This window comes from Pyrgilauda ruficollis, unplaced genomic scaffold (assembly GCF_017590135.1).
Source record: "Pyrgilauda ruficollis isolate IOZ18807 unplaced genomic scaffold, ASM1759013v1 scaffold20, whole genome shotgun sequence".
Classification (NCBI taxonomy): Eukaryota; Metazoa; Chordata; class Aves; order Passeriformes; family Passeridae; genus Pyrgilauda; species Pyrgilauda ruficollis.
Window position 1 is genome coordinate 9,345,605 of NW_024519207.1, and position 16,349 is coordinate 9,361,953.

At 36.9% G+C, this 16,349-nt stretch overlaps 1 protein-coding gene across 1 annotated transcript in view; it reads right to left on the reverse strand.

Annotated features, from left to right (window-relative positions):
• Window positions 1-6,259: 6,259 nt before the first annotated feature.
• Window positions 6,260-16,349, reverse strand: part of DIAPH3 (diaphanous related formin 3) — a 203,825-nt gene continuing 193,735 nt past the window's right edge. The window contains exon 28 of the mRNA XM_041466987.1: window positions 6,260-6,615. Within this exon, the coding sequence (XP_041322921.1) occupies window positions 6,359-6,615 (257 nt within the window). The 3' untranslated portion in view covers window positions 6,260-6,358. The remainder of the gene's footprint in view (window positions 6,616-16,349) is intronic.

Here is a 16,349-nt window from a genome sequence, read left to right on the forward strand (position 1 = left end):
ATTTTAACTGTTTATTAGATAATGGAAAGATTTACTGCAGTACAATCCTTCTGATAAAAATAAAAGCATTTAATGTCTCCTTGGGGATTTGGTAATCAAATAATACAAAGTTGTGTTCTGGAGCTAAAGTTAATGAGAGCTCATTCTGTTCCTTCTGGACAAGAGTGTCCCATGTCCCTGCTGAGGGGACAGGGAGAAAGCTGGCTCTTCCCAACAATTTTCCAGAGGCTTTAGCAATTAATCTGTGGTGTGGGGTTGCAGGCTGGAATCCATTACATCCCAAGTGAAAAAAAATGCTCATACTGCCATGGTTACTGTTCCTTCTGATTCTCCACAATGTCAGTGGATACCAGGATGGAGATGAAGACAGGAGTCTGGTTATCTTGTCATGATGGTGCAGCACAAAAAGGCAAGGTGCCACCAACTACAAGGCAGGAATGTATTTTTTTCTGTCCAAGCATTTTTAATGTAGTGCCCAGGCACCTTGGAGATAAATTCATCATAACCAATTTCCTCCCCTTCTAAAGGGATGGAAATCTCTTACCCCATTTTTCATTTCAAACCACTTTTTGTGGTTCCTCTGCCTCAGTGGTTGTCTTTCAGGAGCAGTGCTTATGGGTTGTGCTCAGAGATTCATTACTGAAGAAGTCATGAGTAAAATTGATGGGTCTTACATTCCACTATCAAGGTGACTTGTTTGACTGGACTGCTTTGCTTTTCTATCCATTAGCAGAAAGTACCCTTTGTTAGTAAGGAATTCGATCAACAGACTGCATAATTGCCATTTCTGTCTTAGTTAATGGAAAGAATTTTGTTGCACTCCATGTTTTCAACTATGCGCAACAACCCTCACATTAAAATGCAACAAATTAAACAGAGCTTTTACAAAAGCCTCTTTTTTAACTAACAGTTATAGACTGCAAAGTTTAAAATTGTTTGTTTTGGACAGAAAATTTCAATTAAGGGCAGAACTGTACATAAGAAGGCAAAATAATTGAGAATTTAAGCTCCTTCTGTGCAGCTTGCATGGAGTCATCGGACTTGGAGAGTGGGTGTAATAGCTGTCTTTAGGAGGCGTAAGGAATACGTGCACATTCTGGTGCTGTTTTGACACCTGAATAATTTAGAAGACTATCTTTTTTGTTGTACTTAATGGGTGGCTCTAGAACTATGGTGCCTTTTTATGGTGATCCCATGATTTGAGGCCACGTTTGCTGGCCATGGTTCCTGTGTCTTTCCACAGTCTGAAACACTGGGAGGGCAGAGTGGCACCTGCACTGCCTTCACTGTGCCAGCCAGGGCAGCTGCCAAGAGCAGCATTGTCTGGCACAGCCATAGGGAAGGCATGGCCACCATGTGGACTCCTCTCTCTCCTCATGCTCTTCTTTTAGCTACCAAAATGAAGAGGAGCAGGGCGGGTGCTTGGATTTGAGATGAAAATATTCTCAGTTTTATGGTAGCTCATATTTATCTCTGCCAGACTTTTCCTTCCTTTGATTCATTTGAGGGCTTCAAGAACTAACAGCCCAACACTGAGGATATTCTGATATATGTCTTTGAAAAGAAAAGACACCTGTGGCCATACCAACTTTGGATCACCCACCATCATTTCCTTCATGACCTTTACAGATGTCAGATGAGACTGGGTATTTTTCCCCCCTAGTTCCTTCATTCTGCACTGACTGCAATTTCAGGTCCCAGAAGTGAAATCAGGCAGCACATTAATCAACTCTGCTCCCCAGTCTCTGCACTTTCATCTTTCCATAGTTTATTTTTCCTGGCTAATGTAACACAGATTTAAAAATAGGGGTACATTATCCTCCCAAAATACATACAATTCTGGTATCAGCAGTGGAATAAGCTCATTTAGATGAAAGGAACCATTTTCTTTCTGTGGAATGAAATACCTTATCTGCCTGTTTGGGTTACATTTCAAGTGTTACGCCTCCTACGGCATATAGGGCTGATGTCACATGCAAGTCATTTGCTTAGTGTCCTTTTGGTGTGCTGCTAGAAAATATTTCCCTTAACAATTCTTCAGTGTATGCCTTCTCATGGATCACAAAAAGAAAAAGCTACATTATGGAAGACGAAGCACAGAGGAGTTTAAATGTACTCCGCTAACGTACGAAACTTAATGGCTATCTCTGCAGCTGGGAGAGAAAAATTGTGCCTGAACACCTCTTGTTTATTTTGCACTGCTGTCAGAGTGACCAGAATGCTTTATCAAACATGTTTTTACAGTGAGGTGTAGAGCCCTCTTCTAAATAGTATACTTCAGCTAAAACACACAATAGTGCAATGGAGAAAATGTGTTTGGAAAGGAAGGAAATGGGCTTGCTTTGTGTGTTAAAAAAATGCAAACCAAGTTCATTAGTTGGTGCTGTAGTTAATAGCAGATGGTAATTTTAGAATTTCTTAGATATAGGAATCTTGGCAGAAAATTAGTTTGAAAAATTGATAAATTGCAATTTGCCTAATTCTTTTAATTTCATAAACTAGATAAACAATTCCTCAGAAACAGACTTTCAAGAGAAGTTATTTTTCTGCTGCTGTTCAGTTGTGTAGAACCCATACATCACATTAAAAAAAAATTTAGAAAATGGTATAGTAATGCTTTATTTTGTTCTGGAGAAAGCAATGTTGTCATGTAATTGCTTTTTTGCTGAGCTCTTTCACTTGACCCTGCTTGCTTATTATAATGTTTTAGGTGCCATAGCTTGGGGTTTATTGACCTCTGTTTGTTGCCCATGTTTTACAGTTACTGAGTATTGTAAGGCTTGGAAAGATTAGTGTAAAAATTATAATTTGGTCCTACTCATTAGAAATGGATGTGGAAAAAGTGTAAGCAGTAAATGTCGTCCTTCTCAGCTTTTATTATAAAAGCCAGAAGGGCTGCAATACCTCCAGCTGGTCAGCATTAACTCGTGCAGTTCTGGAGAATGTGACTTTGGATGGGCCTGGCTGAGGAATGATTATATGAGGAAAACAAAGAAAACTGCTGGAGAAAAACTATTTGTAACAACTGCATCTGAGACATTTTTTTCCTACGTGTGGTCCTTTCAGTCTCCTAAGCAGCAGTGTTGTCATAATAATTGGGAACTAAAAATAAGTATTTTCAAGTTTCTGGTCTGTGCTTCTTCAATGAAGTGCCTGATCCAGGCACTATCACATCTCATGGCAGCCACCACGTGCTGGCACTGTTGGACTTGTTTGTAATGAAAGCACTTCCTCCACTTTTCCTTCTGGGCTTACACACACTGGGGTATTACCCACAGCCTGTGAGTCAGGTGTCAAGCTTGGTTGTGTGCAGCTTGAAGCTCCAAACATTCTTGCCTTGCTAAGGTCAAAACATTAGAATATTTCATACGAATTTAGACTACCACCACAAACAATACGGTGTCTACAGGAAGTATAAAAATTGATGTAGTAATCAAAATTCTTTTACTGAGTGAAATGAAAAGTCATCCAAAATGCATATGAAGTATCAAAAAGATGTGTTAGACCTTTACAGTTCTACTGGCAAGAAAAGCCATAGATGTTTGTGCCTTCTGTCTGCTGCTCAGGTAGGGAAGGAGCCCTGCAAGATTACTTCAAATGTTTTTATCTGAACAGCAGTGTTTAACTAAATCAGGAAGCTCTTTTTGTAAGGACTTAATTTTCAGGTGTGAATTATAGAGAGGGTGTGGCACAGTATATGAAACCTTTGTCCATTTCTAACAGGAGCTGTTCATGGCTCAGTCCCTCAGCTGTAGGAGAAGACTCGATACCTACTAAAAATGACTAATAAAGGTCTACCCTGAGTATTCTGAGATTGAATGAATTTTAGATTTTAAACTGAATAAATTAAATAATTTTAACATTTAATTAAAGCAATTTATATAATTTACAAGCTGACTTTTATATTTTAATACAAACATAAAATCATAGAAATCAATGCAGCTGTAATACTTTCAAAGTTTTTTTTTCTCTGAACTCATTAAGCAATACTAGTATTTTTCATATCAAAAACATCCTGTGTATGAGTTTGTGTCTAATGGAAATTAAAGAAAAATAAAATGTAGAAAGAAAACCTACTGTGTACTTCAACTGGACCATGTACTTTAACTCTGAGTAGATTAAGTTATGATGGTACAAAGAAGCACAGGAGAGGAAAAAAATGGATACTGTATTTACATGTATTCTTAGAAGTTGCACAGCTTTTTATTTGCCTTGTTACAGAAATAAAGGCTACTTGAAAGGATTAATTCAGAAACACAATACCTTAGAAGGACTAAAAGCCCTGGAATACATTTCTAAAAGCTATCCAAACTGTAAAAAAAAAAAAAAAAAAGTAGCTTAAATTCTGTAATTTAAAGATAAATATTTATTTTAAAATCAGGAAATGCTAGGCTTCTAGCAGCATTTTGTTCATTGCAAAATTCAGTCGATAGTTTTGTAACTTTGCTTGATCAGCTACGCAGTAGCGTCCTGAACTGTCAGTTTTCTGAGGTGGAGTTTCATCCATTCAAATGAACAAGTTTACAGAGTCCATGAAAATAATTTGTACTTCCACCTACACGATCATCCTCCAAGTGTAGGAGGAACATCCTAACATTTAAGAGATGGCTCTCTACTTCTAGCCCTTTTATTCTAGCACATCCCCAGCACTGAAAAGATCCAGTGTACTGCTAACTTTTATTCCCCTTGAACAGGCATTTTCTTTGTGTTTGAAATGTCATTTTATGTAGTCAATCATATTGGACTTTTTAGATAGCAATTTTTACTGCACTCTGTAAATAGGGGTAGTAAGTCTTAATACTGGAGGTGCAGAAGACCTTAGTGGAACAACTATCAGTTGCTGTATTTCGAGTTATACGTTCAAGATGTATTTCAAGTTACCAAAGGTGTCTCTGTTTGACAACTGTGCCCATTGTTTGCAAGGGGAGCTGAAGAAATGTCTGTCTGACATGCCTGCTCTGAATCCTTCCCTGATTTGTGTTTATACCTCTCTTTTTTCAGCAAAGGCGGGAAATGTAATTAGTGTATAATGACAGCTACAACAGTCCCAGAAAGAGGAGATTGATTCCCACGACGGCTGAAAACCCCCCTATGCCATGTGTGTAATCAGGCCCAGTTTTCGAGTTCTAATTAACTTTATTAATGTTTAGTGCAGGAAGTACAAAGGCAACTTAAACAAGGATATAAAAAGCACTGGAGCATTGAAACACTGGTTTCATGTAACTGACTCTTATTGAAAGACATCTTTTTCAGCATTTTGTAAAGAAAAATAAAGTAATTTAGAAGAAAGATATTAGATTCTTAATACACTCTTATATTAAGGAAGCTTTAAATAATGGAGCAAAGAGACCAACAATAGCTCCCTACTTGGTAACATTGGTAGCAACTCTTTCTGATGTGCAATTAATAAATACGATAGCGAACACGCAACCCTGTACAGTGACACTGGGATAAAGGAGATGCAATCACTTGCAAGACTCCTGTTGTGCCAGCAAGTAAGACTTTATGGGCTACTGGAAAATGAGTTTGTGAAAAACCAATTGAAAAAATCTCCATTACATGTTCCTTTTATAGAAACATATTAATTTGCATGTGAAAAGAGAAAATATTACACTGGTAAATAACTGTGAAGACATTTTCCCCCTCTAAAGACACAATTGCAAAACCTTGCAATCAAAGCAATTGTATATATTATTTTGATATAATAATCATAATAACCTTAAAAGCAGCGATATATTAATTACACATAAAGTATATTATTTGCATAGATTTTTTCTTTACTGCCCATGGATTACCATTTGGTAAATACATCTATAATTCATCAAGCTCTGGTGCTCTTTGATGAGCTCAAACTGGAATATGGCTGATACTGTATATTACTGTAATTGTAAAGGACACTATAATGATACATTTTTGGTGCTTTAGCTTCCTAAATATAAAAATTACAGTAGAAAATATAAGAATACCTTTTTTTGTTATTTATTGACCCTACTCCCAGGCATAATGATTTAACAATACTTAAATATATTCCTATTTTCAGAAGCACTCCAAACAGATGGTTAGCAGCCTGTCCACTAAAAGGATTGTGCTTTGAATCAATTTAGTATTTATCTTCTTCTGATATTTTTCATATGCTTATTAAGTAAAAACTTATAATAAAAAATAATCTTGCAGTTATGCAAAACTGTAATATTGTTTTGTATAGTCTTGCAAACAAAGTTTAGAAGCAGATCCTTCATCCACAGAGAAGTTAGGAAGTCAGGAATATGTAACGTCAGAAATAGAAAATTATTATTTCTTTAAAGATGTAGTGTAGGCTATTGTTTTTAACTTTTATTTAAACTGTTATATGATTATTCTATAGTGCTCGCAGTCTTGCCAAGAGAGCTTCTACTTCTGGAATGGCTTCTCCCTTAGGAGGGGACCCGATACGATCCATTTTCTTTTCTTTGCCACCTTCTCCATGACAGGCTTCCTTTCTCCCAACAGCCCTGTTCAACCCCTTAGAACTTGTTTCCACATCATATGTAACTTCTTTGGTGAGTGGGCTTCTTGTCGAGTTTAAAGTGATACTGTGGTGTGAACACGGCTTCTCTGGCTGTCCTTTCTGGTTCTCTGCAGAAGACAAATCAAACAAACCTTGTTTCATTATTAGAATACTCAGTTTCAATATTCTGTAATATAAAAAGACCTCTTGATCAGAAAAATTTTACATGCAGATGATGTACTACAAGGAGTAATGAATGCCAAAGAGGCAAGACAAAATATATTATCACTTCAAAAGCAGTAGACTGGGTCTCTTGGAAGTGATACAGACTTTATATGTCTTCATTAAATTAACATCCATATTTCTTACAAAATTACGGATATAGAATGACAGGATCCTCCTTTCCTACTGGAGTCAACGAGGTACCTGGCACTTCTCAGTGTCTTCCAAGGTTTTACCTCATTAATTACATTTTATCCATACTTTTTAATTGTTCAAATCTTAAAATGTATTTAAAAACCTAATTTAATTTAATTATCCATTGTTGTACATTTTCTTTCCCTAGTGAACTTTTAGGCAGCTAAGTAATTTCATCAAATGGCATAATTCCCTATTTTTTGCTAAACATCACTGGCATTGCCTGTCACACAAAGTTGCACTCAGTTAATATCCAGGCAGGAGTTTTTCAGGTTTGGCATGTATTAATAGACAGATTTCTTTTTCTGTCACTCCCCACCCCCCTTCCAGATCAAGTGACTGTTTTCCAAACTGGCATATGAGTGGTTTCTCTCATAGATCTCAAACTTTTTAAAAACAGGCCTACTCAATATTCATGTAACCTTGAGCAAGGCTTGAAAATGCCTTCAACACACTTGACATGACATTTAAAGTTTTTTGGTTATTCGCTGAAAGATGTTCCATCATCCCAATAGTAATGACTTTGGAGCACAGGCAGTCACTCATGACAGTGTGTTTTATGTGAGTGCTGAAAATTCCTACCGAAAACAGCTTGTACATTAAAAGGCAGCTGCTGAAGATATTTACTGCACTGTCATTCCCTGACCAGGGGCTCTCGGTGATGGATGAGGATTTTACACACTTTCTTGGACAATCTCAGCGAATTTTGTAAGTATGATCACCTTTTGGGAGGTGGGAAGAAAATAAATACCTCCTTTCCATCATCTTCTAAATCAGATAAGCAATTCTTAATTAAAATTTCTTAAGACAAATATGACACTTAGCTGAAAAACGTAATTTTTTTTTTTCACTACAGAAAACAATTTGACCTTGAATATGCAGCAGCACAGTGTTCCTGAATCACAGGAGGCCAATGACTGGTTATCTTTATATATAACATATCTTTATAATTACATGTAATAAACCTGTCATATATAATTAAAATATCCCTTGTATGTGCGCTCTTAAACATCCCATTCTACTTAAATGTTTATGCTTATTGATTCTGAACACATATTTGCAAGCAGATAAAAGCGTGCTACCTGTGTCAATATACAAACTACCAGCTGCACCACAGACCTTCCTCTTTACATTCAGTCTAGAGGCAGCAGGAAAAATAGTTGGTGTTAAAAATCAACACTTTTAGACATAAGAAAACACATTGTTGTATCATCATCAGAGATGAAGCACAGCTGTTGGATTTTAAAAAAGTCTAAAAGAACTTAGTCACTGAAAGTAAGCTTCTCAAATGTACCACCAACCAAATTTTAACTATTTTGCACTTCAGCAGTCTTCACCACAAAATATGAGGATGAATTAGGTGTGGTGAATTAGACTGTATAACAGACATGGGGAACTGTTATTACTGAGGCCTCAAAGTAAAATCCAGCAGCAAAATCCCCCAGTTTCTCATAGTGTACACGGGGCAGAGTAGAGGTGCCTTAGGGTGAGACTCACAACTGCCGTCTAAGCAGGGAACTGCTGCAAGCTAGCTATTAATAAGCAGCAGCTCATGGGATCTATCCAAACTCTTTTACCACTTGGAAACTCAGTAACTAATTGAGGCTCTCACTTCAGCGTGTCCCATAAATTGCTGCTTACAATCTGGAATTGCTGTGTAGAGATAGGACAGAGTAAAGCTGAAGACAGCTGTGCCCTTTTCCCCCTTAAAACAACAGCAGTTGTGAATTTCTAGGCATCAACTAATAAGTGCAACACTTAACTTGAATGACCAGCCTTTCCCTTAACTCTGAAGGGTCCTGCAACAATGAAAAATGGCATTAGGAAAGTGCCTTAAACAGTGTTTAGTTTATGTGAGTAGTTTTTGTTTTATCTCCTTTGCAATGATGATGTCAAGATTCACTAGAAAAATCACAGTGTCACACTAGTGATTAGCAGCATTCCTTCATAATGAGAACACTTTGGTCTCAGGCATGTTACAAATAATATTGAGCAGCTAGAGTAAATTAAAAAAAAATAGTACTTGGACACATATTTTATCTAAATCCAGTTTTATGATCTTGAAGTTGTTATTTCAGTTGCTTTCTAAATCAGGCGGCATCTTTACTGCTTGTGTTCCTCAGTCAAGGAGGAACTTCTCCACAGAGCATTGCTATGCCTAAGTGGAAGTCCAGTATTAGCAGATGTGGAGGTAGATAGTGCCCTGCTTAGCAAATTGGCTGTTATGAATTTCATTCAGAAACACTGAACTTTGCTAGGTCTGGCTCAGAAAGCGTACACATTTACTTACAGCCATAGATTTCACTTCAGTAAGTGTGCATGCAAAGAATTAACTGCTGTATGACTTGAGGTATATGTGCTGCTCGTGGCATTCTTTTCAGAGCAAAAGATGACTTCTCTTTAAACCAAAGTGTAAAATTAGTTAGGCACTATCAAGCTAAAAAGTCTCACTAGTTTCTCAGTTCTTTATTTTAAGACAACAGAAATTAATTTGTGTTAAATCTAAACTCTTAAGCACTCTATACTGCTTCACACACTGATTCAAAACTTGCATGCATTGGTATTTTGGTACCACATCCATTCCACTGCCTTGACTCGGGATTGTAACCTCACCTCCCTCAAATCCTGTGCTATAGTGGTGAAACCAAGGAAGTTAATTTTCAACCTGTCAGTATTGAGGTGAATGGTTTAAAAAAAACCAGTGCATCTTGCATGTGAATTCAGAACTACATGGCTGCAAACTGCTGCAGGTTAGCATGCATCTTTGACCACAACTATGGAAAAACCAGACTTCCTTAGTTTCGTACGATAAAGGCTATAAAGCATATAGTTATTTACTTGCAAGAAAAGCCAGAAGTCAAGATTAACTGACAAAGTAAGTACAAGAATAAACAATCATTAATTTACTGCTATTAGACATTAAAACCTTCAACCACCATAGTAATGAAGTTCTGGAATTCACATATAGACATGCAAAAGCAGGAAACCATAACCAGTCATAAGCATGAATTTGATCTGTTTTTGAAGACAGTATTTATGGCTGCATAAACAGCCAGGACATGGCCTAATGACATTGCCCACCTATGTTTCCAGAAAAAGGTAACACACAGAAAATCCACAAACCATACTGGTCTTAACAGACTTTTCCTAAAATGTTTTGAACCATTACATCATAGATATACATAAATTTGTTTTGTGCTTTTTCCAATAAAGTATATTTGAAACAAATTATGTATTTACTCACATGTATTGGTTAAAATACATTTCTTAAGAACTGAATATAATTAAACACACAAAAGGTTAAAAACTACTCATGGAAAGGCACTTCTGCATGAATTCTTCTTAAGTGAAAGCTTACATTTCTGGAGATGCACTATTTGTCCACCTACTGTAGCAAGGCGCACCTTCCGGCAGTAGCAAGACAAAAAGAAATCAGACATTAAAAACCACTGGATAAAGACAAAACTTATTAATTTCCTGTATCTATTGGAAGTAGTTGAGACAAGTTTCTACTGTTTGGTCACTTTCAACAATCAAAATTTGTCATTCACCTGTATCATAACAATCACTATGCATATGAAAAAGAAAAAACCTCAATAATTTTGAGTTCATTATTAAGTTTTCTAAGTGCTCAGGTAATAGCCTGTAATAGTTTTGACTTGACTGCTAGTGAATGCTTCCAGGCACGGGTTAGGCAGAGATCATATTGTCTAGTAGGAAAGTCTCAGTGTCCAGATTCCATTATATTTAAATACTTTCTTTCCCTTGTTCAATATTGAACTTCTGTGGGTCCTCCAGATCTATTCAAATGCAGTTTTTGCAGATATCAATTGTTCGAACATTGCTGTTAATCAAAAACATTCCCAAGCCACATTCACAAAACCTAGAGCCAAATAGTTACTATCATCTAGATACAAGACTTCTAACAGCAATGCTCAGGAAATTCAGATGACAGAAAATTGTGCTTAAAATAGCTGTCCACAGATGAAATGATGTCCTAACACAACACAACTTATAATGGTATGCTTATAACCTATTAAAGGATACAACATATTCAGAAAAAGGAAATCGTGCCCTAGTATCTGAACAAAAAAATCAGTAATATGAGACTTGCATGCTGTGAACTTGGGGAAAAAAATATGATCAGTTGGAGACTTTAAAATCCTACGCAATAGCGTTATATATTACCTTTAATAGAGAGCAAAAATGATTGCAAGAGACTCACTAAAGTTGAGATAGATTTTTTAAAATAACTAATAAATATTTAATATTAAATATTATGTTGAAAAGCTTTATTTCATCACAGTTTCTCAGTAAAAGTCTTGATACTAAGGACATATTTTGGTTTTATGTAAATACTTGTAGACTGATTGAAAAATAAAGTTGCAAATACAATAAGGAGAACAGCACAGTGTGGCATTATATGCTCGTATTACAGTCATACATCTCAATGTAGGGCATGACAAAACTGTAACATAAAAAGAACAATTGCAGTTACAACCTCATTACATCTCTTACAAAGTTAACAGGGAAAAATGCTCAAAAACCCAGTGGAATATTTCTGATCTTGCTGACTTGTGCCACATCGTATTCCTGAAGCTATGTCTATGCCAAGATTTTCTAAAGCCCACCCATATTGACATTACTGGCAATGCAAATTATTTTTACATTTTAAGTCATGACTTGTTATTTGAGTCATGTCCTAGACAATACTCTGAAGGAATGTCCCCATACCAAAGGGCTTTAGCTTGGAAAAGGTAACAGCCCAAGCCATAACTCTTACTACTGGCTCCCCACTTTGGTGCCATAGTTTGTCTCTGGTTCCTCATCCCTGATACGTGGAACTGAAATTCTCAAAAAGCTACACCATGCTGATGCTGTGGTCATGTATTTTCCCCAGCAAAACATCAGAGGAAAAGATCCTTCTCATAGCTTGCCTTTTCCCTCAGAACCAGAATTTAGACATAATATGAAAGATTGCTATAGACAGAAGGTCCATCCGTATTACATAAGATTAGTCATGAAAAAATGGGATAGCTTCTTTCTGGATGGTTTAACGGAAAATATTTTAAATACCTTTTATTGATTTCATGTTTTTCAACAATGTCTCTGACTGACAAGGGTAGGCTTGAAGAATATCCCTGGTAAAAGGAGCACTGTGTGCTGTTACGACTTATTTCAGTTCAAACCTGCAGCTTCAACCCTAATCCATAAAGGAGTGTGAGCTGTACTCAAAAGACCTTTGCTTGATAAGCAATTTCTTACACCTTTGTGTTTCATACTAAATGCTCACAACTCTACTGATCTTAAGCAGGCAATAACTCATGAGACATGAAAAGGTGTTACTGATATTTGGAACATTTCTTTTTTAAGCTATGCACATATCATTTAATATTTGCTGCTGTTCTTGAGTGTTGCATTTAAAAGGTGTGAAACACAAGGAAGAAACACTATCAGTAAGCTCAATTTAGATGAGACAGTTTTCAGAAATAGTGAATATAGGGGGTTTATGTGCATTTCAAAGGCAAGAAATGAGTATATCAGCACACAGTGTGACTAATACAGAGAATTTATAGAAACTAAATTTCAAAGACAGTCAATAACAAACTATGAGCAAACAAATTTTTGACAAGAGGAACTATGCTGGACCAGCTCCCTTTTACTTGGCCCTAAAGTAAAGCCTTTAAAAATTCTTTTAATCCCTTTCCTCCCTACATCCTCTCAAAGACTACTTTAAGTTTCTGCTGATCACTCCATTCAAAGTTTTACCTATCTTTTCCAAAGACACTTTGCAATTGCAATGAGTTTGAACCAATTTCTCTGTTTAAACGAATATATTCTCACCTGTGATAAGACAATGACTTTTTTTGTAAAAGAAATGCAACTTTTACTTACTAAGATTTTAACAAAAGTCTTGACTACCTGTCAAGATGATAACAGAACAAGAGTGTGGATCAGGCTGCTGACAGAAATCACCCAAGGTCAGTGAGAGAAGAAACCTCTGCAGGTGTCTTCTAAGACAACTGTTTCAGACTTAGGAGTTTGGCATCCTTCCTATTTCACCCTGAATTACAGTTGATTTTCTGTGTCTTTTCATGCATTTTCCCCCAAAAGAAGGCACATTTGGCATTTTCTAGGAAAACTGCAAAATGGAAATTTCCAAAACAGAATCTGCTTTGTGGTCATTAATGATTTTCAGAGCACACAGTTTGAAACATTCTTGAAAAACTAAATTCTAAGTCTCTTAATTTCAAAATTGATAAATCATAAGTCATAATTTAAGTATTAATAACTAATGAATTAATCTTCTTATTTATGTCAGACAAAGGCAGTTAAAAGGTAAAAATTGATCTACATGAATACCAGAGGCATGGGGTCTTTAGGCCCCAGAGGGCAGAAACAATTAATAGCCTAGATGCTTATAAGATTTCTCTCAAGTTACAAGTAGGAGAAACATCAACTTTTTCTCTTCTTTAAGTCAAAAAGTAACAGGGAAATGACAATAATAAAACTGGAAGTTTACATATTTTAGAGTATTTTCAAATCCTGGAAGGTGGTTTATTGCTTTATTTTGTTCACAGCTATACTGCAGCTTACATTCCAAACTGTCTTTACAGTTAACAGTCAAAAATGATGACTAAGTTAGTGATCTGTGACAAGAGACACAGAGGTCCATAATCTAAAGCTACCCTCTTCAGCTGATGATAATTAATGTAGATCACACATGCTAAGCTGCCTTCCAGCAGTAGACACATTTAGTCTCCAAACCTGTCTGCAAACCAGCTCCCTATAGATGAATACTTCTTTCAAGGTGCACTTTGATATAAAAACTTCAGGAATATGCATAAAGACTGCTGTCATCAAAGGAAAGCCACTAGCAGATGCAATGGGGAATGATAAGCAACATGCTGATGAAAATAACTGAAATGGAAAAGAAACACGATTTTGTCTTCTTTTACCAACCGTTGAGGAAAAACACAGTAGGAAACCTCCTTCCTCTGGAAAATAAAACCCACAACAAATCCAAACAACAAAGCAAATCTTAAAGACTGACCTTATATTTATGAGATTCTACTCACTGCAGTTCTAAATGTTGTTGTTGCTTCTGTTCAGTATTTAGCATACCCACGGGAAAAAAACCCCAGACAAACAAGCAAAACCCACAAAACCCCACAAAACACATACCCCATCCCTGAAGAGGTTCAAGGCCAGGCTGGATGGGGTTCTGAGCAACCTGATCTAGTGGGTGGTGCCCATCCTCATGGTGTGGGTGCTGGAATTAGATGACCTTTAAGGCCAATTCTGACCCAAACCATTCTATGATTTATATCTTGTCTTGGCTATATGATGCTTGTGTCCCCAATTGTCTGTTCTCTTTATGCTGGATATTAAGTTTTACACCTTTAAGATTGGTTCCAGGAGCGAAGGGGCAGGGAAGAAGCGCGCAGTTTGTTTTCAGACACTGCACTCACTCCTCCACATTCCCGCTCCCGGACTGTTGTTGCCTGCAGCACAGACAGAGGGACAGAGCTCTCCTCTGCTCCTAGTTACGTTTTACTAGCTGAGGCAGAGAAGCTCCCCGGACTGTGGCTTTTTTCTTTTTCTTGGAACTGCTCAAACCTGCTCTGGACTGAGCACCCAGAAAAACACCGGGAGCTCACACCTGTGGCCCACCGGGGCCCACGACATGGCATTTTCCAGCACAGGAGGGACTGATAAGAGACTGAGTGAGCTGAGCTACAGCCCATGACAAGGACTTTCTAAATTTGCCCTCTCTTCAGAACAGCGGGAGATTTATTGCTTAATATTATTCATTTTTCCACTTTTGTGAGTGCTTTGCTTGTTAAATAAACAGTTTTTTCTGCTTTTCTCAAAGGATATCTATGTCTCCAAATCTGGTGGGGAAGGGGTCACTTGAATTTGTTTTTAGAGGGACCCATTCAGAAGTTTCCTCCCAAATTTGCCTTAAACCAGGACATGTATCTATTTCTAGCAATTGCCTTAAAAGTTTGACACTATTAGTATTTCTTATCCACTACCCTTGATATCTTGAATGTTTACAAGATACTGTCTAGCTATTCCAGTTGCTTCTACAAATCCTCACAATTTTTATTTCTTATGTATTATCCCAAACTTCCATTCACGGATTTATACCAGCAATGAGAGTACTGGTAGATTGAACTGATTTAAGTTTGAATATAAATACTTAGTAACATCAGATCAAACCAAAGAGAAAAACCATCTTTCTGTCATCTGTCATCTGTTTTTCTTTTCTCCTAAAGGAATCAAACTACTTCTAAGCTAAAGGGAGAACTAGAGAGTCCTGGAAATACTTTTGGGACTGTCATAAAGAGGAGAGGCTAGAGCTGAAAGTAAATTAGACGGGTATTAGTTTTAACAGTTGAATAGAAACATAATCTCCTCACATTGCTGTAAGAGACACAGGACCAATGTCCTGGGGTAGCTCTTGCCCACACAGGTCACAGTCACAGTGGGCTGTCATTCACTGTTATTCAAAAGATTGCAAGAATAGCGTATGGCTCTCAGGCTGCTCTAACTTTAAACGTTTTTAAAAGAGGTCTCTGGAAGAAGAGCAACAGAGAGCACTACATGCTGTTAATGCTATGACAGGGAAGAGTGCAGGGATTTACTAACCCGGACAAGTATTTATAAGAACTCTGAATTCTAATCTGTGCTTCTTTATAGCATGGGTGCTTTTTAAGAGAACAGAAGCAGACCTGACTGTGAAGTTTAACTTGTGTAAACCAACATCCAAGATTGCCTTCATGAATACACTGGACAGAAACGGAATGAAGCCGAATCATCTTAGTTCATGTAACTTTCATATTATTATTATGGTCCTTACTTTCCTCTGACAAAGCTCTGAGGAAAATAATTGATAGCATGGTAATGAGCAGACTGAAACTGTGGAGCATAAAATAGTACATATTTGAGAAGATTCTCGTGCAAAAGTAAATATTGGGAAAAAAAGGCAGAGGAAAAGTGATTCATCTCTCCCTCACTCTACAAGATTTCATAAATATATTCCTTTGACAATTCTTCTCTCTCTCTTTATATGATGCTCTAATTAATGCTATGTACTTTCACTTAATTATTCCCTCACTTTGGGATGGACTAATTTGGCTTTGTTCATGTGTGTAGAGAGATGGGATGTAAAAAATGTTTCTACTCTGCACATGATCCAGCTATATGTGTATTTGACACCAACAACTGTACTCTGCAAGCATGACAAACTGGTCTGAAAAGGGACACTGATTTCAAGAGTCTCTGAAAGAGGAATTATTATTTAAAAATGGCTTTTGCCGACTCCTCCAAATACCACTGAATTATCGCAAGAAAAATTCAAGTTACATTATCATGGGTAATTAATCCAGTCATTGTGAATTCAAAATGCTGTGTTTAACATCACTAATGGTATGCACTT